The sequence below is a fragment of the Cylas formicarius genome, unplaced genomic scaffold, assembly GCF_029955315.1.
Source record: "Cylas formicarius isolate icCylForm1 unplaced genomic scaffold, icCylForm1.1 PGA_scaffold_7__23_contigs__length_41026272, whole genome shotgun sequence".
NCBI classification, from domain to species: domain Eukaryota; kingdom Metazoa; phylum Arthropoda; class Insecta; order Coleoptera; family Brentidae; genus Cylas; species Cylas formicarius.
This window is the reverse complement of record NW_026844352.1, coordinates 15,442,647-15,469,344: the sequence shown is the minus strand read 5'-3', so window position 1 is coordinate 15,469,344 and position 26,698 is coordinate 15,442,647. Positions and strand designations below refer to the sequence as shown.

Genomic DNA, 26,698 nt, shown 5'->3' with positions numbered 1-26,698 from the left:
TACATTGAGAAGTGGTATTGAGGTAAGGTGTTCTATTATGCATTCTTGCCCTTCGCCCCAAGAAAATGGCGAATTATAATGGGTTAGCTTGGTTATACACGTTGTCCTGGTAGCAAATTCTGGGATAAACTTGCGAAAATAACCTGCCAAACCCATCAGCTGTCGGACATGTTTAATATTGGTCAAGTTGGTCTTCTTTTAATGGCAATGGATAACCGTCTCTTATCGTATGCGAGTTCAACTCACTATAGTCACAGCATAACCGGTAAGTACTCTCCGTCTTCCTGAGGAGAATGATCGGACTGGCGAAGGGCGATTCACTTCCTTGAACGATGTTATTGGCTAGTACATCCTTAATGATGTCTTGAACGATTTGTCTTTCAGCTAAGGATAAGCGGTTAGGGCTTCTTTTAACAATTGGTTCATCCTTAAGTCTAATGTGCATGGTGGTGCTGTTAACAAAAGCAACTGCATTTCCACGACTTTGTTGTAACGAGAAAGAGCTTTAATAATTTGGATCGATGTCTGTTAGATACGTCTATTTCAAAGTCAAACGAAGTGGGCAACGAATTCACAACTGTTGCAACCTTGTTCGTGACAATTTTATATATACCGGGATCATCATATGAATTAGATTCAACTAACTAACCATGTTCCCAAAAGTTATCTGGCACAATAAATATCAATGCAAGACGTAAACGAGTGGTTAGAAACATATTTTGCAGGAAGTAGTCCAGTGATCGTAATATAACTTCGTTTTATTTTATTTTCAATTTTACCGATATCTCGTTAATGGCACAAAGCATGTCGATATCGGCTCCGGTATCAACAATACCAGTCATTTGAATTCCGTCAAACGTCACTACTGAACAGGCTATTTGTACCGTTATTACATAAGGTAACATTTTTACGCTTTTCATTTCTCTTCCTTAAAAAGCAGTCACTAGACTCATGTTCCAACTTAGCACAAAAGGAACATTTTGTAGCAGAAGTCGTAGAGGTGCTACGTTTGGAATAGTCTACAGCAAACAAAGTTTGGGGCTTCCGTTCGATTGATTTTCAAAACAAAATCTCTGGATGCGTCAATGCTTACCACACTTATAACATCCCATTGGTCTATTTCGTTTTTGATCACTTCGTAACTCTCTGCTCGCAATCGTTGAAACTCATCAGTGAATTTTTTTTTCGGGTTTACCCTCTTCATTATGACGTTTAAGTACTAATTCTAAATATGCGATAAGTTCCGATATGTTTCCGTGTATAATTATTTCCACAAGGTCAATCTTCTCACAGCGTGCTCGTAGTTTTCGAAGAAGATTAACTTTCTCAAAAACTTTGTTTTGCTAACGGTTGCTATTAAATTCCGCAGCTTCTGAAAGCAATTGCCCTATTTTTTTTAACGGAAATCCCTAGCAAAAACATTTTATCCTCACAATAATTTGTTGACTTGTCGATTCAAATTCATTCTTAATATTACTAATCTTAGTCAACAACCTTTTTGCATCACTTAATTTGGGGCGAAAAATTTACAAGTGTACTTGCTCTGGAGCTGTACTCAAAGATTTGAGTGCTTTAACCAATTTTGCCAGCAGGTCTCGGGTAGCAGGACCAGACTCAGCCATTGTATTATAATAAGTGTGAACGTGCTTCAGTCCCTACTTCTGTCTAATTTGTGCAAATTGTCGTATACAATACGTCGATAATTAATTATCACAATAACCCCAGCAGCACTACTTTACTCGAGCGGTACACGTTGAATATATACGAATTCGACCCACCGACCGAAGGTTGCTGTGAAGGTTGTGTATTTTTTGCAGACAAAATATGACTCAGTTGATTCCGACGACAAAATTTTTGAATTTCCGATACTATATATGCGTCACTAATGTACCTTTATTAGTGAATGCCATCGGTAAGGTTTTTCTTTATATTGTATATTAAATTTTAAAACATTTTTCTGCGCAACATATTTTAAGAAATAATACTTTTTCCATTACAATATTCAATATTGAAATATTACTTTATTTATTAATTTACTGCTACTTCTTTAAAAAAATTTAAACTCTGTATATTCTACGATTTTGATCGATTCCGAGTACTAATTCAATTAACCTTACTTCTGAAAGCGTCTCTAATATTTTTTTATGAAATTGCTATATCCATAATCAATTATTTAAAATACTGCAAAAATTATAGATTATTTTAATTTTTAATAGTAACATTTGACAAACCTTTTTAAAATTAAAATTAATAATTTTATATTCAATTTAATTGATTAATTACATCCCGAATTTTTTGTTGCAATGCAAAAACTTCTATGGGATTATTTTTGTATACTATCTCATTTAAAGTGCCTCACAAAATGAAGTCCAGTGGGTTTAAGTGTGGGCTCATTGCTTGCGAGATGGTGTCATTTTGCCCAATCGATTGTCTAAAATTGCAATTTAAAAATTCACTAATATCAGAGACTTCGATAATAAGAAGCGTCATTTTGTTGCCAAATTAAATTTGGATTTTCTTTTTCTGGAATAGTATTCTGAATAAGGGGCTCAATATTATGGCCCTAAAATTTTCCTCCCTAAAATCTCTCCAAATACCGCACCACATTTGAACCGATCTTCTAATTTGTATATTTGTCTCAAGTTAACAAAGTTTATTTTCAGAGTTTCACTAATGCATATGTTTTCGATTATGTAATGTTAGTGATGTGGTAAATATCGATTCATGATTAAATTAAATTAAAATGATGAATGAAATAATATTTATTGATTTATTTATTTTCTAATGAAGAATTTTTATAATACGATGAATTACAGACCATCGTTGGATTAATCTATTAAAGGTGTATTTAAAAATATAATAAAATATAGGATGATCCATTTTAAAAATATAATTTTATTTCACCACCCAAAAAAACTAAAGAGCATGTCACTATACACAACTTTTATATTCAAACTTTTTTTATAACACTCATAGATTTAGATAGATTTAGGTATAGGCCCCTCTTAAAACGGCGACCCTGTCCACCAACAAATACCTTACTTTTCAATGTGTTGCAATGCTGTAAAGTAATGTTTAGTGATTTAAAAAAAAAACCTGAAAAATGGCGAAACTTCCCATTGAGTGCAAAATTCTTAATATGGTATAAATTCGGGTTATCACTTATATACCACAAAAGTTGTTTGACAAATTGTTAATGCTTTTTAAAGGCACATCTTTTCTGGAAACAACCATATGTAACATATTTATAGTATTTTCTTTAGTACTTCCATTTTATGTGGGTATTTCTAATAAGAAGTTAGATCTTCTGAGGTTTATTTCAAAATGGAAATTTGATAAGAATGCCTTGCAGTTCAGGATGTACCATCCCACCTGCCCCAAAGAGAGAAAGAACTTTGGAAAAATTGATTTTTGCAAAACCGAATTACGTATTGATAATAATACACAATTTTTTGAATTCAGCTAAAGCACAGGTGTTTTAAAATTGCTTTACTGAAATTGTGTAGCCGATGATTCTTATTGGTCCTAATAATTAACGAGAAACAGACTTTTCTTTTTGTCTGTTACTCACATTTTGCACAATTTGAATTGTTTATACTTGCTTCCTAAATAAAATTAAAAACTTATGTAATTAATTGTTAGAATATTGTTCCTAATATAAGTGATATTAAATATTTTCGCTTAAGTTGAAAGCACTTGAGGTAATAATAAAGGTGTATTACATATTGAAACTAGAGGATCTTTGCTCAAAATAAAAATTTAATAAATGGGATCGCAACAATTAACATTTTTAACCAACTCGAGTGACTTTGAAATTCGCATTTTGACTAATTTAACGATCTTTTAGAAAGTATTGGGCTTTTTAATTGAAAATTTTACAGAAACATTTCTTTTTGCTTTTTTCGATTTTTTGTACCGGATGTGTCAACGATAGAGTAAAGTTCATTGCTTTTAACAATTATGATAAATATAAAAGTTGTAAAGATAGTTAGGATGCACATTTTAAAAATTTCTTATAAAGAATGGTTCAAAAAAGCGCGACAAATAAAATATGTATATTTCAAATGAAACCCCATTTTGTTTCGCATTCGTTTTGAAATTATTCAACTTTTTTGTTAATAAACAAAGTTTAAAATATAGTGTTTGATTTCAAAAAAAAAGTATCAGTCACCCTGTATATTTTAAAGTAATTTTAAATTGTGCATTCTAACAATATTTACAACTTTCGTATTTACTATTTTCTCATCACGTTTGAAAACCAATGAGAAAATGGACTTTATTCTGGACTCACCTTGTAAATATAGATAGATAGATTCTTAAAATTAATTAAATAGGTTGTTTCGCTATTGCATTTTTAATGTATAGACTAAAAATTCTACAAAAGGTAAATACTTTCCTAAATGTGAAGAACTAAGTGTGGATTATATTAAAAAATATACGGAGCTAGTGAATCAATCCAATAACTCGGGCATTTTAGAATTTTCAGACAAATTTACCAAAAATACTCGTTATTGTTATAGAATTTCCTCTTTTATGTATGGCTATTCCTGTATGGTTCATAAGAATCTTAAGGCATTAGCTGGTTTGTATATATTCTTCGGACTTAATTAAGGATGTTTTAAATTTAGACTTCAATTTTTTTAAATGCGTAAGTGACACACATTCGTTTTACAAACTTGCGCAAAATCTTTAAAATCCGGGAATACAACAAAAACGCAACCAATTTAAGCAAAAAAATGGTGTCAACAAAAGTAAAAAAGTGTAATCAACAATACACCTTTTTACCATTGACTTGTATTCTACCAATACAAAGTGATCCAACGGTATTGTATTAAAAACTGCATTAGTATCTCCAAAACTGCCAAAACTGAAACGATACAATTCAATACCTGGGGGTTTTTGAACCTGCAGCATTCAAAAATGTTAACAAAAATGTTGTCAGATTTACCATTTGTACGTCACACATCATAATTTTGTTATTTCAAGTAGAGGTAAGCAGAATTATAAATATCTTCGCGAAATATGATATCATTGGTGTCAGCATTTTTGAATTCTGCCTGTTTAAACGCCCCCAGGTTTTCAATTTTATCGTTCCTGATTTGGCAATTTTGAAGATATTAAAGCGTTCCTGTACTTTTTACTAACTCGGTTGTTACTTACCTTTTTAAACCTTGGTAAATTAGTTGAATATGTAATGATACACTGTTTTTAAGAAGGTCTAGCTAAGAACTACAAGAAATATTACTCTGGCAGTTGGATCAATAGATAGTCAATAGTAAAAATTGGCGAATATATAATTTTTAATGTAAAGGTTGGAGTATTAAATTAACACAGATTGCCAGAATTAAAAAAAAACTATTTTGTTATATTATTAAGCCGCCATAAAGTTCTCCTGTTTGTGACAAATATTATTAATACAATCTTACTCCAAGGGGCGTTTTATGTTATGTGCAAAATATTTAAAGTAATTTCATTCTCTAAAATAAAAAATCCGGACCCGGTGCCAAACTGCTATCTAAAATACAACTACTACAACTTATGAAGTTGTCTGGAGAACAGAGTCTTGACTGCGCAAACTGGCAAAGGCATGGAATCTTCCACTCTGACTACTCTACTATCAAACCTAACCATTTTTTTATCTTTCTTTTGTATAACATTGAAAATTTGACGTCGAAACACTCCTTTCCTTTTCCTTCTGTCTGCTCCTGCTGTTTATTTAACAATGCAGATTGCTGCTCTGTTGTGAGAATGTTTCCATATTCGGTAAGCTTTTGACAAACTAAATCATAAGTTGGTTTTGGCCAGCCTGCACTTCTTGGAGAGAGCGATTAGACTTATGAAGTTGTTCGGGGAAGACAATTCTGTGGTGCAAGCCAAAGTTCAATTCTGCTATTCACACTTATAAGCGGATGTCTGCGAGCGGTTCTAAACATTTATATGCAGACGATATGCGTTTTCTTTCCTTACCTTCCAATGAAAAAGTATCTGTCCAAGACAAACCTCTCACCTTCTTCGCATATAATACACACGACACTTATAAATTCCTTTAAAACAAATTTGAAACTGCATTACACCTGCTGTGCATTCTCTCAATTGTTTCAGTTTCTGGAGACATTTTTTATTTATTACATTAGTTATCTTGATGACATTTCATTGGCGTTGAAACGCACTTTATGAATGTGATGTACTATTATTATCATTATATTAAAACCAATTATTCTTTATAGAACCCCGACTATGTTTACTTTACGGGTGACATAGTCAGCCACAGAGTGTGGTCGACCACTCAGATCGACAACACGCGGGACATAAAACTGGTGTACCAAAAATTGAAAGACGCGTTTGACGTACCTATCTATCCGGTCGTGGGAAACCACGAACCTCACCCCATCAATCAGTAAGTTTCGTCGGAAAACAAACCACGTCATAGAAACGATTGGATTTGTTGCTGCCCCTCCCCCCAGCCTTCCCACGAACGCGTCGTTTTTTTTAGGTATTGTTTTACAGAAGACGAATCTTCTTACTCGACGTCGTGGGTGTACGAACTGGTGATTGAGGAGTTTCCGAATTTGCCGCCGGAAGCGAAGGAAACGATCCTGTTGGGGGGTTTCTATACCGTATCTCCGAGGGAAGGCTTCCGGGTTATCGTTCTAAACAACAACATCGCCTATACCGCAAACTGGTAACAATTTCGTTCATTTTAACTCAATAGAAAACCACTGAAAGCGATATATTAGAGAGTGGAAAATTCGGTAGTTAATATCTATAACACAAGCGATAGTTCTCCGGGATAGTCCCAGTTTCTATTTATTGATTGAAGAGTCGGATGTACCTTAGAAAGGCGCTATATAGTACACTATATTATTTTTTAAATATTTTAACTAATAGTATTAACTATATAATACAAATTATGAAACTATAAAAAAGGAAAGTATATCCAAAATTATAGAAATCATGTGAAGCTGGCGTTTATTTTTTATTGTGCAAATTTGTTCTTAAATTTGGGACTTACAGTTATTATTTTGTCCATGCTCCATAATATAACTTTTTGATTTTTTAAAGCAAATTTCACAGCTGATTTAATATACGTTTAATTAATGTGTAATACTTGGGCATAGCTACTACCGGCTTAGCTAATTCCCTGACGTAGGAGAGCGGGAAATTTGAATGTGGGCAGTTATCTTAAAATTATTGAGAAAAGTAGTATACATTAAAAATAAAACAAATGATATATGATAAACAAATATTAAACAATCAAAAGTAAATAATAAGCTGCAATTAATCAGATTGTAGGCTGTATCTAGGCAATTAGTTATTTACGACGGAGTATTTAATTTTAGCAAAGAGGAATAAAAGCGTAAAAAGAAGAGATAAATATGAGAAAGAAATACCATAATCCCATATGGATTAAAAGTACCAATTAAGATCTAGGTGTGTGGTGGAAAAAATGTTTAAAAGCACCTTTTCTTTAATGCTTCGCTTATTATCCTATTTTGAATTTGAAATCATTAAATTGTAACGTGCTTTTTGGATAAAGAGATACCAATAATACCTAGTTACAATAATAAAAATTACCGAATTTGAACTTATAAAGGCATTTTAAAGCAATCAAATGATACAGTCTCGTAGTCGATCGAGAAAGCCGGCTATTTAATATTTTAGAGTAATACTTCAAACGCTACTTTATTGAAAGCCTAACCTGTGTCCTTAGTTTCTCATTTATTACTATACATAAGTTTCTTTCTCAAATTTTCTGAGAATATTTTCAGTTACTACCTGTTTTAAAAATATTTCGGTTTATAAAATGGTTTCCACTAATCTTTCATTTTTCTTTGGTATTAGCTGAAAATACACATATTGTTGTATTTTAAATTATTGAATAACGGAAAAATATGTGGCTCCTGGCTTGTACTGACAAATGCCTATCAATCTTTAATAACATAGAATATACCTGCTGATCTAAACTAAGTGTTCATCATTGGTTATGAGTAGAGATAAAAATTCAATTAGCAAATTAGTAGCACTTTTTCTAGTGATTAGGATGGTGAAAAAAAAACAACTCTAACGTTCGCGGATCATAAACAGAACAAAAAAGATCATACGCAATATTCGCTTAAAATTGAAAATAACCGAATTATCAGCATATGAGTGGTTGCAAAATAAAACTCCATTTTCCTTTAATTGTTTTATTTCCACGTCTTCATTATAAATTTTTTTAGTTTACTTGTTTTAGCAAAAACGGTTTCATTATTTTTTAGGATTCGATAAAGGCGCAGGAAAATTGTTCAAAGAAGGCTGCGCAAAATAATGACAGCCCTGCCAAATAGAAAACTCGTCAAAAAAATAGTTTCATTGTGTTAATTATTAGTATTGTTATATTAATTTTTATTAATTATTTAAATTAATTTTACATAATAAAATACATAAACCTATATTCACAGCGAATTCCACAACATCCACAATTTTTCTGTGCCTTTATCGAATTTTTAGAAATAATGAGACCGTTTTTGCAAAAAGCAGGCGAAACGTTTCTATTATAAGTGAAAACGTGGAAATTGGTTTTCTTGGGTATTTTGAAGCATATCGTGACAATTCTATTCGAGACATAGTTAAAGATCTATCCTCTAATACTATCCAAAAGATATAAAAAAGAAAACACAAATTTTGCCTTTTTAAATTCCGAACAGCTCAGGTGGTTTTGGCAGAAAATACTTTTATTTTGTCATGGTTTGTTTACTTTTGCTGCCGAAACCTAAATAATTTTCAGTATATATATTGTGGACTAACAAATCGCATTTTTTAAATTCTGGAATTTATATTCTAGTCTTAGTCAAGAGAAAATTTATTGCTAGTACATCTTCGAGGTTCACAAATTCGTTTCAGCTTTGACGTGCGATATATTTTATTCTCGTATTGTTGGTCCATATTTTCATCCATATTTACATTGCAATTATTACGGAAATTCTGGATGGTTTCCAGATGAGCTTGACCTCATACGTAGATCGAATCTTCATTTCCAACAAGATCGTGCACCATCTTATAACGTCCGAAGCGCATATCAATTTTTGACAACAATTTTCAACAATTAATGGACACTATTCCTTTTCCTCTTAGGTCACCAGATATAAACCCCACTTGATTTCTACTTGTGGGGTTATTTAGACGACGTTGACACGTTGACGTTTGAAAGGCTGCAATAAGTGAAAAAAGAAACGAGATAGATAGTGGAACAATAGCAAAGGCAATTCGATCAAGAGAAAAACCTGTTCAAAAATGTATTAAATGATTTTTTTTTCATTTTTAATTAATAATTAATTAATTAATTATTATTAAACAATAAAAGCCATCTAGTCTAAATGAGAAATGTGCTAATAATTCGGTTTTAAATTTTAGGCTAATATTGCATATGAGCTTTATTGTTCTGTTGGTGATTTACGAACGTTGGATTAAAAAATATACGGGGTGTTCAATTTAGAAAGAGCAGATTTTCCTAATTTTTTCCTGTTTTCACCACTGGAAAAAAATGCTTAGGGGTGCCTTTTAAGCGAGAACTAGTTCATTTGATTGAAATAAATACACATCTACCAGTTTACTTAAAGAGATAAAAAAATGTTTCAAACAAAAAAATATGCAATTGGATAACAAAACCCTAATCTTTAAATAAGAAACACTAATAATAAAAATAAAAATTATTTAGGACTTCGCCTTTATTTCGAGGTTTTAATTCATTTTACCTCACAGTATAAAAACTAACAATTTTCATTTAAAATTTCGATCAATAAACGCCCAGCTAGCGTAGATAGAGACGGAAACGGTATACGTAAGACGTAACTCAATTTGTTCACTTTTGGGATACCTGAGCTATCTCACAATATAAATGTTACTCCGATTATTCCGTTTTATCCGTCTTTCTATTTTTACTGGTTTTCTCTACGGTCGTAACGTCTGGATTCGGCGAACGCAGTCAGCGAAAATTGAGTCTCCGCTAATGCGAGCTAACGTCCTGGCAACCAAACACCCGTATTCGAACGAAACGAACTTGGCACACGTTATTTGCTTTACATATTTCGAGCAGAAATTATAATTTTTATTGGCCGTGCGCGCAGTTTTATACGTCCGTTTCGTGTTTGGATTTTCCATCGAATAAATCTTTTATTTTTAATAACGGCTTGATTGGCAAACGCTTGACGGTTATTTGCGAGGCACATTTACGAACCGTGATGAAACATAAACTCATAAAATTAATCGGCTATATAGCCTCCGAAAAAAATCGGTAGTTAAGATAGTTAACACCTTACGGCAGTTACAGTTTTAACTACGAACTCCAATATACTGAAGTCACTTGAAAAGTTTCCGTCCTGACTCTCAAGATGGCGGTACTAGTTACTAAAAGATAGTGTTTGTAGTCGCGCATTTCTTGATAGTTACCAAAATTTCAGCCATTTTTGGGGCGTGGTTTTTAGTTGAGAGTCGCTTGAGTGAGTCGACGTGAGTATTTTGGTGAAAATGGAAAAAATTGAGTATGGAGCTGTTACAAAATATTTATTTTTGAACGGAAATACGCCTACGCAAATTAAAGTTGAGTTGGACTCTGTGCATCGTTATTTACCACAGTGAAGTTTTGAGCAGCTGAATTTAAACGTGGTCGTAAGAGCTTATCAGATGATGGACGTTCGGGACGTCCAAACACTGTTACTATCGCCGGTAATATTGCAAAAGTTCATCAAATGGTGAACTGGTGTGAATGGTGTTATGAAAATGTCGGAACAACGTGCTTGTCACATTTTAAATCAAGATTTTTGGGCATGAGAAAGCTGTCCGTTAGATCAAAAACGTGTTCGAATGAGTGTTTCCTACTCTCTGTTAATGTACTGTAAATGAAACTTGGATACATCATTATATGCTCGAATCAAAAATACAGTCAAAACAGTAGACTGCGCAGAGGGAGGAACCGACTTCGAAAAAAGCAAAAACTAGTTTTTCGGCTGGGAAAGTGGTGACCACTGTTTTTCGGGATAGCCACGGAGTCATCTGAATCGATTACCTTAAAAAAGGAAAAACCATTACAGAAGCATACTACGCATCACACGCTGAGGAATGAAATCGCGAAAACACGTTCACAAAAAAATACTAGTTGACCAAGACAACATAAATACCTCAATGAGAGAAGTGTGCTGAGTTACAAGGAGATTATGTGGAAAAATAAAAAAAATGAGAAAAAATGTCTTATGTCATAATGGCTTTCGGAAGTAATTTTGGAAGCAAAATACAGTGAACCGTTAAAGTATGGAACAAATTTATTTAAGAATTAAAAAAGAAATTAAATTTATTTTTTATTGTGCATTTTTTGTGGTAAAAAAAAATGCAAGTTGGGTCAAAAGTAGATGTCGACCTAAGTTTTGGTATACGACATTTGCCGGTGTTATGTTTGCATATTTCAATTTATTTCATTGAATATGTGTGCAATATGTTAAATTTGTTTGTAGGATGAAAAGCTTTAACTAAAACATCATATTCAATTAAAAAGACAGGTCATGATAGGAAAGATTCGTTAGTTAAACCACCATCAAGTAAATACGGATTTCAAAGTGCTGGAACTGTTCCTTCCAAAGTAATACCGATTTTGAGCAAATTATTTTCCAAACATTTATAGTGCCATTACGGACCAACGTGGAATTATGTAGGAGTATTACAACGCTATACTCTGCTTCTTTTAAATTAACAAAATAACGTTATAAACGTTTTTTTTTCTATTTTTTTTAATTTCGCAGAAAACCGAAGTTGTTGCTTTCGAAAAATCGATGAAATCGAATCATGTTATCGAAGTATTTTTAAAAATTTAAAAACCGCATTTGCAGGGTTTGAAGACCAAAAATCATTTCTCAAAAACGCAATATACTATCGAAAAAATTCTTGAACCAAAACACGATCCATACCAAAAAGCTGACGAATTTTTAAAATTTTCAGCAATTTGCAACAATCTAAAAAATGGGTTAATCTTTTAATGAAAATTGGACATAACTAGAAGATTGTATAGCCCACTTAGACAGCTACAATTTTTATAATTAACGTTTTCACAGATTGTACAGTGTGCTCGGGATATTTCGTGCTATATTATAAAATATAGTAGGCATAGTAAATTTGTAGCTACCGACTTCAGATTTGTAGAATTCCACATCCGTTAAAATTTTAGAAACTCGTTGCAATCAAAGGTCTCGAAGTATTTAAAAAAAGATGGTATATTTTGATTTAAAAAAAAATGTTTTCTTTTAAGTAGAGATAGGCTGGAATTTTGGGAATAAAACTTTTTTTTTATACATGTTGTCGATTATATACTGGGTTTGTCAATTATGGAAGAAAATCCATACGACCCTGAAAATTTTTCTTTTCGGGAGTAAATTATAATTTTTATAGTTAGGATTTTCGTCTTATCACACACGCTTCTCGAGATATTTGAAAAAGTCCATGTGAAAGTCGCTATATCTCGTGCTCAGTCTACAGGCGATGACGTCATTTACCATTACGACTTGCTGCATGGTTTTAGAAAACAAGTGTTTTGTCGAAAACCAGTTACTCTAATGAAAAAATTCACATGCCAGGACTCGTAGGAGATCTTTAGTCTTGGCATTTTTTTAAATATGTGCATTGTGTGTGTGTGTGTGTGTAATCTACGAGAAATCTAAAGGATTGCAGTTTTTGTTGGTAAAAGATTAACCGCAAACGAAACATTTGGAAAAGAGGGCATAATTGATTAAAACAGTATCGTAAACTCGGTGTCGAAAGAAAGTGTCAGTTAAGTTTCATGATATAGGGTGATTCAATTCTATTAAACCCATGTAGATATATTTTTTTAATAGCTAACTTTGCATATTCATTTATTCTGGAATTATGAATTTGCTTCCCCATAACATATCATGTCGTATTTGATGCTAAACCCAAGGACCGTACTATAATATTCTTGATCGCGTGATAGAGATTAAACGAAAGGCAGATTGAATTGAACGAAAGCACTCACTCACCTTCTGCCATGTTTGTACTATTGCGGAGAGCTCCTCCTTTTCCTTGAGTTCTAGGTTTATGAGCAAAAGTATAAAAAACAAATTTTATTAAATGAACAGGTAAGTAGCTAGTACCTGTAAGGTTCTTATATAACCACAACTACATTTCTGTCACTATAAAAAGCGAATATGGCGCGTCTAAGTGAACCACACAGAATGGAAATGAGAACTCAAGAAGCACTATGTAATTTATTTAACTCAAACTATCCAGAAAGACCCATTACATCATCCACAGAGAGTAAAATTGCGGGAAAATGTATAGAAACAGGGCATGTCAAAGAAATTATTTAATTAGTTGTTGAAAATGCCTACCATTAACTTCTTGACAAAATGCTAATCAGTTTAAAAACTTTTCCAAAATATTACTAAGGATATTTTCATTAATTTGCCTTATTTCATATCTACTATCCCTGTACACTTTCTGTAAAATCTGTCTCTCTGGCATATCAGGCTGATTTGGATTTGGGAAAGAAAAAATTGTACATATCAGGCTCCAGTAAGATATTGATTGAAGAAATAAACTCCAATTATATTGGTGTTCAAAATTCCTGCCCGAGCATTTATTTTCCGTGGACGTTGTAAATGATTTTCTCTCATTTATCGGGGATTATGTGTACTCCAATACCGACAATTTTGTTTATTTACCGGACCATTTAAATAAATCCTGGCTCCATCACTAAACAGAATCGGATGATGAAAAAATGGATTCAAGTTGCACAGTTTCAGAAAAATGTAACCTTCGGTTGGGAACATTTTTATTCACCTCCTGTATTAATGCATGTATGATGATATTTTTTTTTCATTTAATACACCCAAAGCCGTTCATTATTCGTTTGTAATCGACTAAATAATAAATAAATAACATGTTAAATCTCGTATTCCCATTAGTTTTTGGGCGACCTCTTAGTAGACGATTTTTTAAAAATTTTACTGGTCCTCTTTTTGTCTTCATATTTAATAAAAATTAAAATTTCAATTCTGTGGGATTCATTTACTGATTTTCTTTACTGACAGAAATTTAATGGTGACAATTTCAGAACTTAAATTTTCTATCTTTTGCTCTTTTTGCTCATAAAAAATAAGAGGTATAGGGTATGCTACCTGAATTATGGATGCAATTTCACACAGAATCCGATAATAGATTTAAAAAAATGATGTTCCATTTAAAAAGAGGAACTTGGTATAGACTTCTCTTTTTGACAAACCCTAAATATTTTCTGTATACTATATTATAGGCGTTCATTGTATATATTCGAGAAACTTTGAAAAATTTCTGAAATCACGTTACTGAAACTCATAGTGATTGACCAAATCTATAATGCCATTACGTTTCAATAACCAATAATTCAAACGTTTAGCTGCACGGGTGGCGAAAAAAATTATTTTATATCAGGTTGTTTGTTGCCAAATTTCTTAAAAAGTATTTTTTATCTCCGAAAATGTTCAAGATAGGTACATAAAAATGATTCAGAATGTGTTGCAGAATCTAAAAATGTAATTATATACAGGGTGTTCCATTAAAAAAATAAAGTTTATATACGTTTCGAGTATATCTGGCAACACCGCGTGGCCTAAAAATATTTTACATAGATACCTCATATTCGCTTACATAAGTAACCAACATTTTTGGTTTTTACAGTAAGTTATTCTCTATAAATGTCTAATAGGACACTGGTTTATTAAAACTGAAACAGCAACAGTGTTTTTACGTACCTTAATTAATTTCCCATCATGACGTTGTATTGGAAAATTTTACAATATTAAACAATATGTTACAATTGTAATTTTTGCCATTGAGACTATCTCATGTTGTTTCTGATGTCATATATATGAGTTAATACTATTTTTCGTACCTTAATGTTATGTGCTGTACTGATATCATTCTGTAATGAAGTAAACTTGATGGTGGACTATATACCGAGAGGTAAACGGTATAGAAACGAAATAAAAGGTGTAACAAATTATCCTGGATCAGAGATCGACTCCGATCATAACCCCGCATTTGGAAATCTTGAAATTGAATTGAAACATTCATAATCGAAAGGAAAATCGTATGACTTCTGAATAATGAAAGCCGAATTACAACAAAATAATGATCATTTCCCAATCCACAAATGAATAAAAGAAGCAACTAAAATCAAGACCAATACTCAGCAACAGAGTATTCTAGTCACAGACAATAACAAACAAACTATGGAACTAGAAAAAATCTAATCAATATGGATACACTACATACTAGAATTTTGTGAGCATGACAGAGTAGCTAGAACAAGAACCAAGGAATAGTAATTTTTAAGTCATAGATAAAGCAAGCAATAAAACTGTTAAAAACACGTAAATGACAATATATATGCTGATATGACTATTGTATTTGGAAGCCCTGCTCCTCGCTTACAGCACCAAGATTTTCGGGAAAGTAGTCCAGATGTGAGTGTAAAAAGTGAAGTTTTATGCTCATATTGCATCCCATTTCTATCAACGTCTCTGACATGTTTTCTCCAACGTGTTTCTAATTTGGATATTTTTTATTTCCCAGAAAACCTTTTGAAATGAAGGAAATCCATCAACTTTATCAAAGTCAATCTTTTAGTCAATAGCCTTTATCTTCTATTAACAGCCTTATTTGTAAAATTGTAGTCTGTACCAAGTTTCTTTATTAGATTAGAAATATCGGTGCAAAAAACAATTCCAGATAGGCTATAAATTCTGTCTCGCGCTTCTGGAAGCATGGGATTTTAAAGTCATGTGCCAGTAAATTTTTATTTCGAAGTCTAGATGCTAAAATTTCGGAAAGATCCTTAAGTAAACCTAAATCTCTTACTAAGTCATTAAGTTCTGATTGTAAAAATAACTGTGGTTGATGAGAAACGCCATAAATTACCACCATCACTGAGGGTATCTTCATCTATTTCAGTTTCAAAAAAACTAGTGGTATCTTCTTCTAAATTGGTTGGATTCTCAGGTATTGGTATATATGGATCATGTGGCACTGGCCTAATTGCAGATTTGAGGTTCGGATAATCAATGGTTTTCAAATTTTTATCATTATATCCACGAACATGCAGAAATAGCAACCATTCTGGTGATTTGTTGGCTCTCTCCATATCATACATATTCTAAAGGGTAGGGATCGCCTGACTCTATTATTCCAATGACTTTAACCTTCTTCATATCCCTTACAAACAATATGTGGCTCCCAAGGTTTATCTTGATCGCCAATTTTAAAATAAGAGAAGTATTGTTTTTTAAACAGGGGTGTAATTTTTCGTCTAAATTTCTCGACCACCAAAGAACCACACACAGAGTAAAATATTTTTCCGTTTTCTTGGCATTTTAAAGAATTATTTAACTGCACAATGCTCACTAACTCCACGAAACGACTCCCTACAACAAACGCAATTACACGATAAACTATAAATTTGCGAATCTCAGAAACCGTAGCAATTACAACTTTTTAGAATGTTAGGTAATGTTTACTATATAACAATAAATATAACATTTCAAAAATTAATTTAACGATATTGCGTGATAAAAACAAAGCATTGTTTTTCTATTAGTTTAGTACTCCAAAAATCAAAAAATTTTGGTTGGTCTCGGTTATCAAATCGCGCAAAATGAAAATTAAATTTTTTAGGTGGCTCATAGATTCTTCATACGATCCGTACGAGCAACTTGCCTGGCTTGTAAAAACGCTGAAGGAAGCGGAAGACAATAACGAAAGCGTGCACATATTGTCTCACATACCAAGCGGCAACGGCGCCGTCTTAAAAGTATGGAGTCGGGAATACAACAGGATAGTGGAAAGGTAGCAAGCGGGGATACTTATTATTTGTTGCCATTCAGTTAAGGCCGACTTTCTTCAACTTTCGACACTAACTTAACGGAGTTAGTAAACTGTTTGTCCTTTTTGACTCACAAACGGAACTTTTCTCGACAACAGCGCTCGGCGAATTTGAAATAGTTTCTGCGACATGTTTTGCGTCTATGAAAAGTCCATAAACTGGCTTTTCCTTTCTCGTCTGTAATTTTAGAAGTCTTGCGATCACTAGGGTATGAAAACTGATTTGCGGCACTGCTAGTTAATATATCTGGACGTTCTTTTTTATTTTTTTTTTAAACTTTCACAGGCTACTTATTAATTCAAAGTTTGAACGTTTTGAAATTTATGGTCAGAACAAGCTAGAATGTTAATTTATCAGTTTATCAAATTCTTTTTAATTCTAAACTTCTGATCTAAACTTCTACATGCTCCGCTAATGTTCCTATCAGATTGGCAATAAATTACAAATAAGTTCATAATTCCTTAATTTTTGAAATGATTTTGCTTCATTTTTCTTTTAAAGCTTCACAAATACTTAGTGCGAATGTCAATAGTCAGTCAATCAAGACAAAAGATTGCTTCAAGATTTGTCAATTAGACAATTAGACAAATCTTTATTTTCATCGTCTTTTCATAAAGTTTACTGATAATGAGATAATGTCAATTAAATCTTTGTAAATATCCACATAAAAATATAAAAACACAAGCAATTTAACAAGTTTACAAAAAAATATATTATATTGCAATGTTCAAGTGCAATGTGCAATCAAGAGCTATTATAGCATAGTAGGCATTTTTTACTAAATTGTTGTTTTGATATTCTTTTAAATGCACTACTTTTTTGTAGTTTTTAATCTCAGTAGTCAGTTTATTATAGAATTTAACTGATAGCACTCTCGGTGTATTTGGTATTTTGGCCAGCATGTGTCTAGGCAAGATCAAATTAAAATTTACTAGAAAGCTAAAAAGTTTTTGATTTATTTAAAACCAATCTATTTTCATTGCAAAAAGTTATCAAAGAAAATTATGAATAAGAGCCTCCTCAATATGCTTCCTTGAGGTACGCCATTGTTAACTCAAGCATAGTATGACCTAACCGAGATATCGTTATTTTTTAAATTGGTTTTTTGTTCTCTGCTAGTGAAGTATGATTTTATCCAACAATAAGTAATTCCATGCATCCCGCCTTCGTAGAATTTATCGAGCATTGATTCTAATACTTATCACATTAATAGCTTTGATCAATAACAACAAGGTGAACAAGGTGAAAATTTAAATTCATAATTTTATTAGATTATTATAATTGAATCGGATGCTAAAAGAGTGCGAAAGACTTGGAAAGAAAAATTAAATGAAAATGAGGTTTAACGAAGCTCATCTTGTCTATGCGCAAAACTTTCTTCGAAGTGGCTATGTTGAATGTTACATTTCAAAGACGGCGAGAGATGGGTATGGGGAAACTTGAATAAAATATACAGGAATGTACATGGCGTGCTATTAAAATAACAAATAAACTGTGTTTCTAAAATTCCCTTACAAAATCTTATTTTGCAACACTCTGTGTTTTACATCTAAAATGGTATGCCAGGAAAGAATGCGCGAGCCTTTCCACGGACTGCCTGGAAAAGTTTGATTTTTAAATAGCTTCATAATCTATGAAATTATTTTACATTTCAAAATGTTGGCACGTTTCTATAGAAGCGAGAACACTGCATACTTCAATATATTTTAGACCAATAGAGCACCTCTTTTTATATCACCCTGTAAAATTTAAAATAAATCCTTTGGTCCCCTCACGAGATACCCTCAATATATGCCAACCGGTGTAGTATTACGTAACCTTTTTATCATGAAACATTATACAAAAATACGTTATACTAGAAGTTAATTATTTTTACTATGTTTTACATTTTTCTGAAACAGTGAACAATTTATTAACTTTATTTCAATACATTTTTTATCTATATTATTGTTTATCGGTGGATATAAAATAATATAGCTTCACAAAATGTAATTGATATGTATTACACAACTTCCAGTTACGTAATACTGTACAACGAAATTCTTTAACAATAAATATTGGTTGTTGGTCCTTAATAGTAAATTGAAGTCATTAACGGATAGAAATAGATATAAGCCCTGGCAAATACGCTTATTCTGTCCTAGAGTGACGACTTCTGAATATTTAATTTCATTTACTAATGAACTGCGGAGTACTCAGTGTATCTTGCATTTTATTAGTGACTTAAACGAAATGTACGAGGGTAGGTGAACTAATTGCGACACAAAGCATGAACTTTTGCCTGTCAACCTTTACTATTTTTCTATTTAACTAACTATAGCGTTACTGGATCTTAAAACCACAAAGAATTTAAATAGAAATTAATTTTTAAATGTGCATGCATTTGTTGCCAGAAATTTCCGTTTCCAGTTTTTCCGTTTTTAACTACAAAAAACAGCAAAGCTATGTATTAAAAACTTATGCTTTTTAAAATTTCACTGAAAGTACGGGATGAAGTACTCATCCAAATACTAAAAGCGCAAAGACGGAATCAATTTGTGAGACTTCAATAAATCCCCCAGTTGTCCAAGAGACTTGGAGTCACAAAAATTAAGATTTGTTGATAAACGAAAACGAGATTTCAAAAATTTGATATAGATCTATAAAATATTATATTTCGCCCACATAGGCATCCACACCTCTTTTTGACACAAACGATAACTGTCACAGCGAGAATACATTTAATACCTTTCAATTTTAAATAAAAGACTAATGTTTATGTTAAAAAAAATATAAATTTAGAATACGCGAAACGTGGCAACGTGGTAGCATATTTCATTTTACGTCTATTGAATATGAAAAGTATTTCAAAGCCTCTCGCTATGCCAAAAAATGAAGAAAAACGCCTCCACACAAAACGTCGCATGACAGATCTTGAACTCGTCTTGACACGCACTCTGTGAGTGTGTATCAATATACCGGGTGTTCCGAAATTAGTGGGGGAACGAGTTTTTTATTATTATTTGCGAAATAGGTTGAGAGAATGTTTTCAAATTGAAGCGTTTTAGTAATTTTCGCATGTCGAATCTAATTCTAAAATTGTATATGTCAAGTTTTGGTCAGGCGCGTAACTTTTAAGGAGTACAGATAATATAAACTGGAACAGCCATCATTATTATCAATTATTTAACGGATTCAAGTCAGGCAACCGAGTCGGCCTCCATTACTCCAGAAATGCGAGTATTTATCTCTTGACTTGTCACATCATAAAATTTTGTCCAAAACATCTTGATGGTTGAGGATCGACTGGCAAAATTCTGAACAATTTGGAAAGTCTCCGTCTTAAATTATGTAGTTTTAGAGAATGCCGATAATGTCCTGGCATCAAGGTAATTCTACCATGCTGAATAATAAATATCTATTTCACAAATCTTCAAAATATAGGTAAAACTTTTTTGTTGTCATCGTTTATTTCACTTGTTAATGCTACTTGATGATTTTCCTCAATTCTGTTAGATTTATATGTATCTTGGATAATACTCTCCGATGTGGTTGTCGTCTTTGTGGAAAATCAATATCTGCTAATTATCTGTTCGAAAAATGCCCCGCCACAAAAAAATTTACAAAAACTTCAGCTACAATGTGAGCAAAAACATCATGAATGTCAAACGGGTAACAAAATAACAATCTTATATATTAGGTGGCCAAATATTGGCGCCCCTGTACATTTTATAGCAACATTGTAATAAATTTTTTTGAAGGGGCTGTATGATTAACTCATGTGCCGAGTTTGAATAATTTTAGTAAGCCAATCTTCAGTTATTGAATTAAATGTGATGGCAAAATTGCAAACGGTCAACATAACAAACCCCAGCGAATATTTTCTATGACGCTATTTCCAAAATTTGACGAAATCAAGCTGGACAATAACATATCAAATAAAGGTTGGTTTACACAACAACTTCTTCTAGGTGCGGGTTCAATTTTATTTTGTAATAAGATCAAATTGCTTTCTGTTTTGATGTTATGGTTGATAAAAATAGGCCCATATTATGACGTCCGCAAATTTCCACCATAACATTCATTTTTTGGCTTCCAATTTGAACAAAACGATATTCATTGTTTTGGCTCCACTACCGACGGTTTTTGAATATTTGCTTTGTTGTTGTGTTTTTTTAATGTGCGCAACACTGTGGTTTGCTCTTTATTTTCAGCTGATGAAAGAATCTTCGTACTAATCATTTTATTTTCTTTCACATGCAGTTCAAGTCTCTATTGTCCCTTTCTTCTACTCTATTATCGACATTTTTAAATGAACATTTATACGGTGCCTTTGGACTCGAATACCGCTTGAATATGATTACTTTTTCTTCAATTGAATAACACTTATTTAGCTTTAATTAAAGCGCATATACATACAATCACAAATAAAAATATTGTTGCTGGTAGGAATTTTCGTATCAATTTTCGTGTCAAAATGTATTTAAATTATTAAAAATTTCTAATTTTCCCATCATATTTAATTCAATAATTGAAGATTTGGGTTATTACAATTTAATCAAACTGGGCACGAAAAGTTATATTACAACTTTTATAAATAAGAGCCATAAGTCAATACGATAGAAATACAATACGACTTTTACAGTAAGCTAAATTAAATGGATAGTGGGATACGTGGGACTACGCAGTACTCTTTCTCTTATATTTCTTTCCGCGTTTACTTCAGTTGAAATCATCGAAAATTGCCTCTGAAACCGAGTTTGGGATTTGATGATAAAACGGCCGATTATCAATTAGTCAGCGGCATACTCTGCGGTTTGCACGCAACACTAATGGGCGGCATTTCAGATTCGCGAACACAATAACCGGACAATTTAATGGACACACCCACAGGGATCAATTTATGGTCCACTATAATACTTCGCAACCCGAGCAAGTCATAAACGTAGCCTGGAACGGGGCTTCGATAACAACATTCGATAACGCCAATCCCAGTTTCAAAGTGTATTCGACTGACAGTTCTACGTTGGTAAGCGAAATCCAATTTCGAAATACGCTTCATCAATTATACACGAACATGTAGGAGCTTCTCGACGCAGAGGAATGGACCTTTAACTTGACAAAGGCAAATTTAAATCCGGAAGCGAGTCCGGAATGGTACAAATTGTATTCGTTTAAAGATGCCTTCGGTGTTGATAATCTAGGTCCCGATGAGATTGGGAATTTATTGGTCCGAATGACCAAAGATCACTCCCTCATAAACAACTATCACGTGTAAGTAAGCATCTGTGTACTGCAGGGTACGCCGTGCTTTGCCTACAGTTTTAGGAGTCGCAACGCTGATCCGTCCGTAGCTGTGGAATGCGACAGCAAATGCCAAAAGAAGTATTTGTGTGAAATCTCCGTAAGCGAAGTCGGGGACAGATCTCACTGCGAAAGGCTGGAGGAGCTATACGATCAGAACAACTGATTTTACACTCTAGGATTTTGATTCGTTGTTCATTTTACATTTGTTTGAAAAGTCTATTTCTGGATATCTTACATTTTTGAGGACTCTAGTGAATTATTTTCCCACGAAAATATTAATTAAATTAGTTTTCATTATTTATTTGTGTATTTATTTTAACACTCCTTTTTCCTAGTTTCGCTTCAATATCTCCAGCATTGAAATCCTTTGCCAATCAAATTATTATACATTGATGAAACACCAAGATCACAAAGGGTCAGATGAATAATTCGACACAAGCAACACAAGGTGAGGTTCAAAATTCAATTAAAATGTAACTTCAAAGTTACTTTAATCTCAAAATTAAAATTCTAGAAACATTTGTCAAGGAGCCATTTCGTCCTGAACGTTTAAACTCCCCTCGTTTTTACTATGACTTTGAGTAACATTCTAACTCTAAAATTCTAATTGCAGAAAAGCAGACGTATGAATGAGAACACACAGGTGTTCTATGCACTTCGTGTAAGCATAGCCATATCTTCTGCATGAAGTTCTGTTTGGTTGCAGACAAAAAATATAAAGAAGGTAATGTTAAAATACAGAGTTGAGCAAAGTATGGTCTGAGTGAGGCTCTAAAAGATATGTAATCTGTTTTTGCGTCCTCAATAATTTAATTGTGTGAGTAGCGGAGCCCCAGGAGATCAAGTTATAAAGTAATATTTAATTTCAACCAAACGCTTTCTAGCCTGTATTTCGCGCACCCTGTTTGACAGACGAACAGTAAAGGCATAAATTGTAGCTCTCGAGGCAGCCTAAAAGGGCATTAAAACCAAGCGATGCCGTTTGTCACTGTTTGTCAGTTACGACCTACTATTTACTTCGGAAAATAACAATTTTCCGTTTTTTACTCATAACCACGACACCTGCATTTTTTTTTAGTCAGCTTGCCATGAACCTCACTCGTCTTGTGGTTTAAGAATTTTGTCGATCCGACATACGGTTTTCGGGAAAACATTTTTTTTCAATTTTTCAATTTTGTTTTATTCTTCGGAACTTCCAATCTCGCCCGGTTTCAATCGGTTCCATCTGGGCATGTAACTCTAAATTCCTGCCGTATTTCAACTCAATAGCTCAAAATCTCGAAAACTTACTTCCTGAAAATCCGTTAAGGAAAACAGACATACTTTTTCGAAATTCGATTTCATCCGTTTCGTGGATGGAATGCAGAGAGAGAGATATGGCAGTGATCACGAAAGATAACATAAATCAGCTCATTATGGGCAAAAGCGTGGTCTTTCTGCATTGGTGTAAAAAATGTGTTTGTGAAACTTAAATCCATTAGATATAATTTAGAGCCCATTGATTCACAATCACGTGTCCTTCCTGTGTTATTAATTTATTTATTATTAAGATTTAAATTTCATAAATATATTTTTTCCATTGTTATATTTTCAATCGAACGACCAGTCCATTTTGGCCAATACGATGATGGTAACATCAAGTTAGGTCGAAATTGTTCGTATCAAATAAATATCTATTCAAATAAATACTTACCCCCTTTTTAAAGGATGATCATCAATAAATGTTTGTTTCATACACATAAACTTGTTTCTTGAAATCTCACAAGTATTATTTAAGTGAAATACATATTTATTGGTTTTTAAGAATTGTTGGTTTCTTAAGAATATGTAATTTATGTTGTTATTTGGATGAAACACATTTAGTTTACTTCAGTTTTTTTATTTGGACCGAGGATTTGATCATTTAATATAAATATACCGTTCTGCTCAAAGTGTCGGTATTTTATAGTTTATAAATCCGCAATAAAAGTTAAAACGTATAAATTCTATTAATAACAAAGTACATTAGATTAATTTGTAATATCTTATGGAATAAGCAATGTATTCAGTTATTGTTGGTTTCTTAAGAATATATAATTTATGCTGTTATTTAGATGAAATGCATTTAGTTTACTTCAGTTTTTTTATTTGGACCGAGGATTTGATCATTTAATATAAGTATACAGTTCTGCTCAAAGTGTCGGTATTTTATGGTTTCTAAATCCGCAATAAAAGTTAAAACGTATAAATCCTATTAATAACAAAGTACATTATATTAATTTGTAATATATTATGGAATAAGCAATGTATTCAGTTATTGTTGGTTTCTTAAGAATATGTAATTTATGCTGTTATTTAGATGAAACACATTTAGTTTACTTCAGTTTTTTATTTGGACCGAGGATTTAATCAGTTAATGTAAATATACAGTTCTGCTCAAAGCGTCGGTATTTTATGGTTTCTAAATCCGCAATAAAAGTTAAAACGTATAAATCCTATTAATAACAAAGTACATTATATTAATTTGTAATATATTATGGAATAAGCAATGTATTCAGTTATTGTTGGTTTCTTAAGAATATGTAATTTATGTTGTTATTTGGATGAAACACATTTAGTTTACTTCAGTTTTTTATTTGGACCGAGGATTTGATCATTTAATGTAAATATACAGTTCTGCTCAAAGTGTCGGTATTTTATGGTTTTCAAATCCGCAGTAAAAGTTAAAACGTATAAATTCTATTAATAACAAAGTACATTAGATTAATTTGTAATATCTTATGGAACAAGCAATGTATTCCGTTATTGTTGGTTTCTTAAGAATATGTAATTTATGCTGTTATTTAGATGAAACACATTTAGTTTACTTCAGTTTTTTTATTTGGACCGAGGATTTGATCATTTAATATAAATATACAGTTGTGCTCAATGTGTCGGTATTTTATGGTTTCTAAATCCGCAATAAAAGTTAAAACGTATAAATTCTATTAATAACAAAGTACATTATATTAATTTGTAATATCTTATGGAATAAGCAATGTATTCAGTTATTGTTGGTTTCTTAAGAATATGTAATTTATGCTGTTATTTGGATGAAACACATTTAGTTTACTTCAGTTTTTTTATTTGGACCGAGGATTTGATCATTTAATATAAATATACAGTTCTGCTCAAAGTGTTGGTATTTTATGGTTTCTAAATCCGCAATAAAAGTTAAAATGTATAAATTCTATTAATAACAAAGTACATTAGATTAATTTGTAATATCTTATGGAATAAGCAATATGTTCAGTTGAAATTTAGCAAATGCTTAATAAATAACTCTTTATTAATAATAAACTGAAACCTGAAAAACTAGAAAATGAACTTGTTAACAACTTTGATAGGTAACTTTTTTAAGACAATGCAGTATTTATATTGTAATAATAATAATGTAAAGATAGTTTTGGTTATAATGTTCCGAAATAAGTTTAATTGTTGTAAAAAAAACATAAACCAAAAAAAAGACCCCATTGTATTATGGCAAGCCATGTTAGAGGAGTGGGGGGGGGGGGTCCTTGCGGTATAACTGATTGAGCTATTTGTATTTAAATCTATTTTATTTGCTTTTAATAAATATAATTAAATCAAATAAACGGTTGTTTAATATAATGGACTAAGCCAATCCCATTATTTTCTTATTTGGTTGAAATAAGCAATTACTTAACATAACTAGAAATACAATAAAAATTCAAACCAATGATTGAAAATATTTGAATACATACAATTAATTCTTTAATACCAGCAAAAAATTTTGTTCAAAGGAAATAAAAAAGTTTCAAATAAATATTAGTTGGGATAAATTTTTCAGTCTAAGCTTCATAAAATTTAATTATACATTTGTTGTAACAAACAATTAATTGTTGGTGATTTTTGTTGTGTTTCCATTTCAGATTTTTGGCATAACTTCTTTACAGTTTATATTTAAACAATACTGTTAACCTTTATGGAAATACTTACCAGTTTTCCTATTAAATACTTTCGGCACTTATTTACTTGAGGAAGTGACGCTCTTCATAAGCAGTAAAAACCTTCCCGTTTCGTTACAGTATTAGTATCTGAAATATTTTAGGCAAGTAGATATAAAATGTGCTAATTCAAGTTGCTCAGGTGTTATTTAAGTTATAGCGTTACTAATTTTTCAAAGAAACTTCCACAGGCTACTGTGTGAAGCCAACTGGATCATTGGCTAAACGTCAGCAAGTTCGACTCAGCAAAAACCGACGCAGGAGGAATCCAGAAGTTTTGTAAAAATTCTTATAGCGTTACTGTTTTAAATATTATTTTATTTGTAGAAATTTTTTTCTATACTTTTTATATAACATTGAAATCACTAAAATTTGGAACTGAGGTGGGTTTTACTTGATGAAAATCCATTTAGCACGTTAAATGATGACACAAAGTTTATTTGCTCTATGATACTGTGGTGTCGAAAGTAGAAATGAGAATTTACTCAAAAGATTACCATGTATTTTAACTGGAGTGTACTTAATC

General features: G+C 32.1%; 1 protein-coding gene across 1 annotated transcript in view; it reads left to right on the top strand.

The window, feature by feature from the left end:
- The window catches only part of LOC132704822 (sphingomyelin phosphodiesterase-like), a 29,155-nt gene extending 6,706 nt beyond the window's left edge, over positions 1 to 22,449 (top strand). The window contains exons 5-10 of the mRNA XM_060675095.1: positions 6,228 to 6,397; positions 6,494 to 6,682; positions 16,693 to 16,863; positions 21,728 to 21,908; positions 21,963 to 22,153; positions 22,202 to 22,449. Of these exons, the coding sequence (XP_060531078.1) occupies positions 6,228 to 6,397; positions 6,494 to 6,682; positions 16,693 to 16,863; positions 21,728 to 21,908; positions 21,963 to 22,153; positions 22,202 to 22,349 (1,050 nt within the window). The 3' untranslated portion in view covers positions 22,350 to 22,449. The remainder of the gene's footprint in view (positions 1 to 6,227; positions 6,398 to 6,493; positions 6,683 to 16,692; positions 16,864 to 21,727; positions 21,909 to 21,962; positions 22,154 to 22,201) is intronic.
- The last annotated feature ends 4,249 nt before the right edge of the window (positions 22,450 to 26,698 follow it).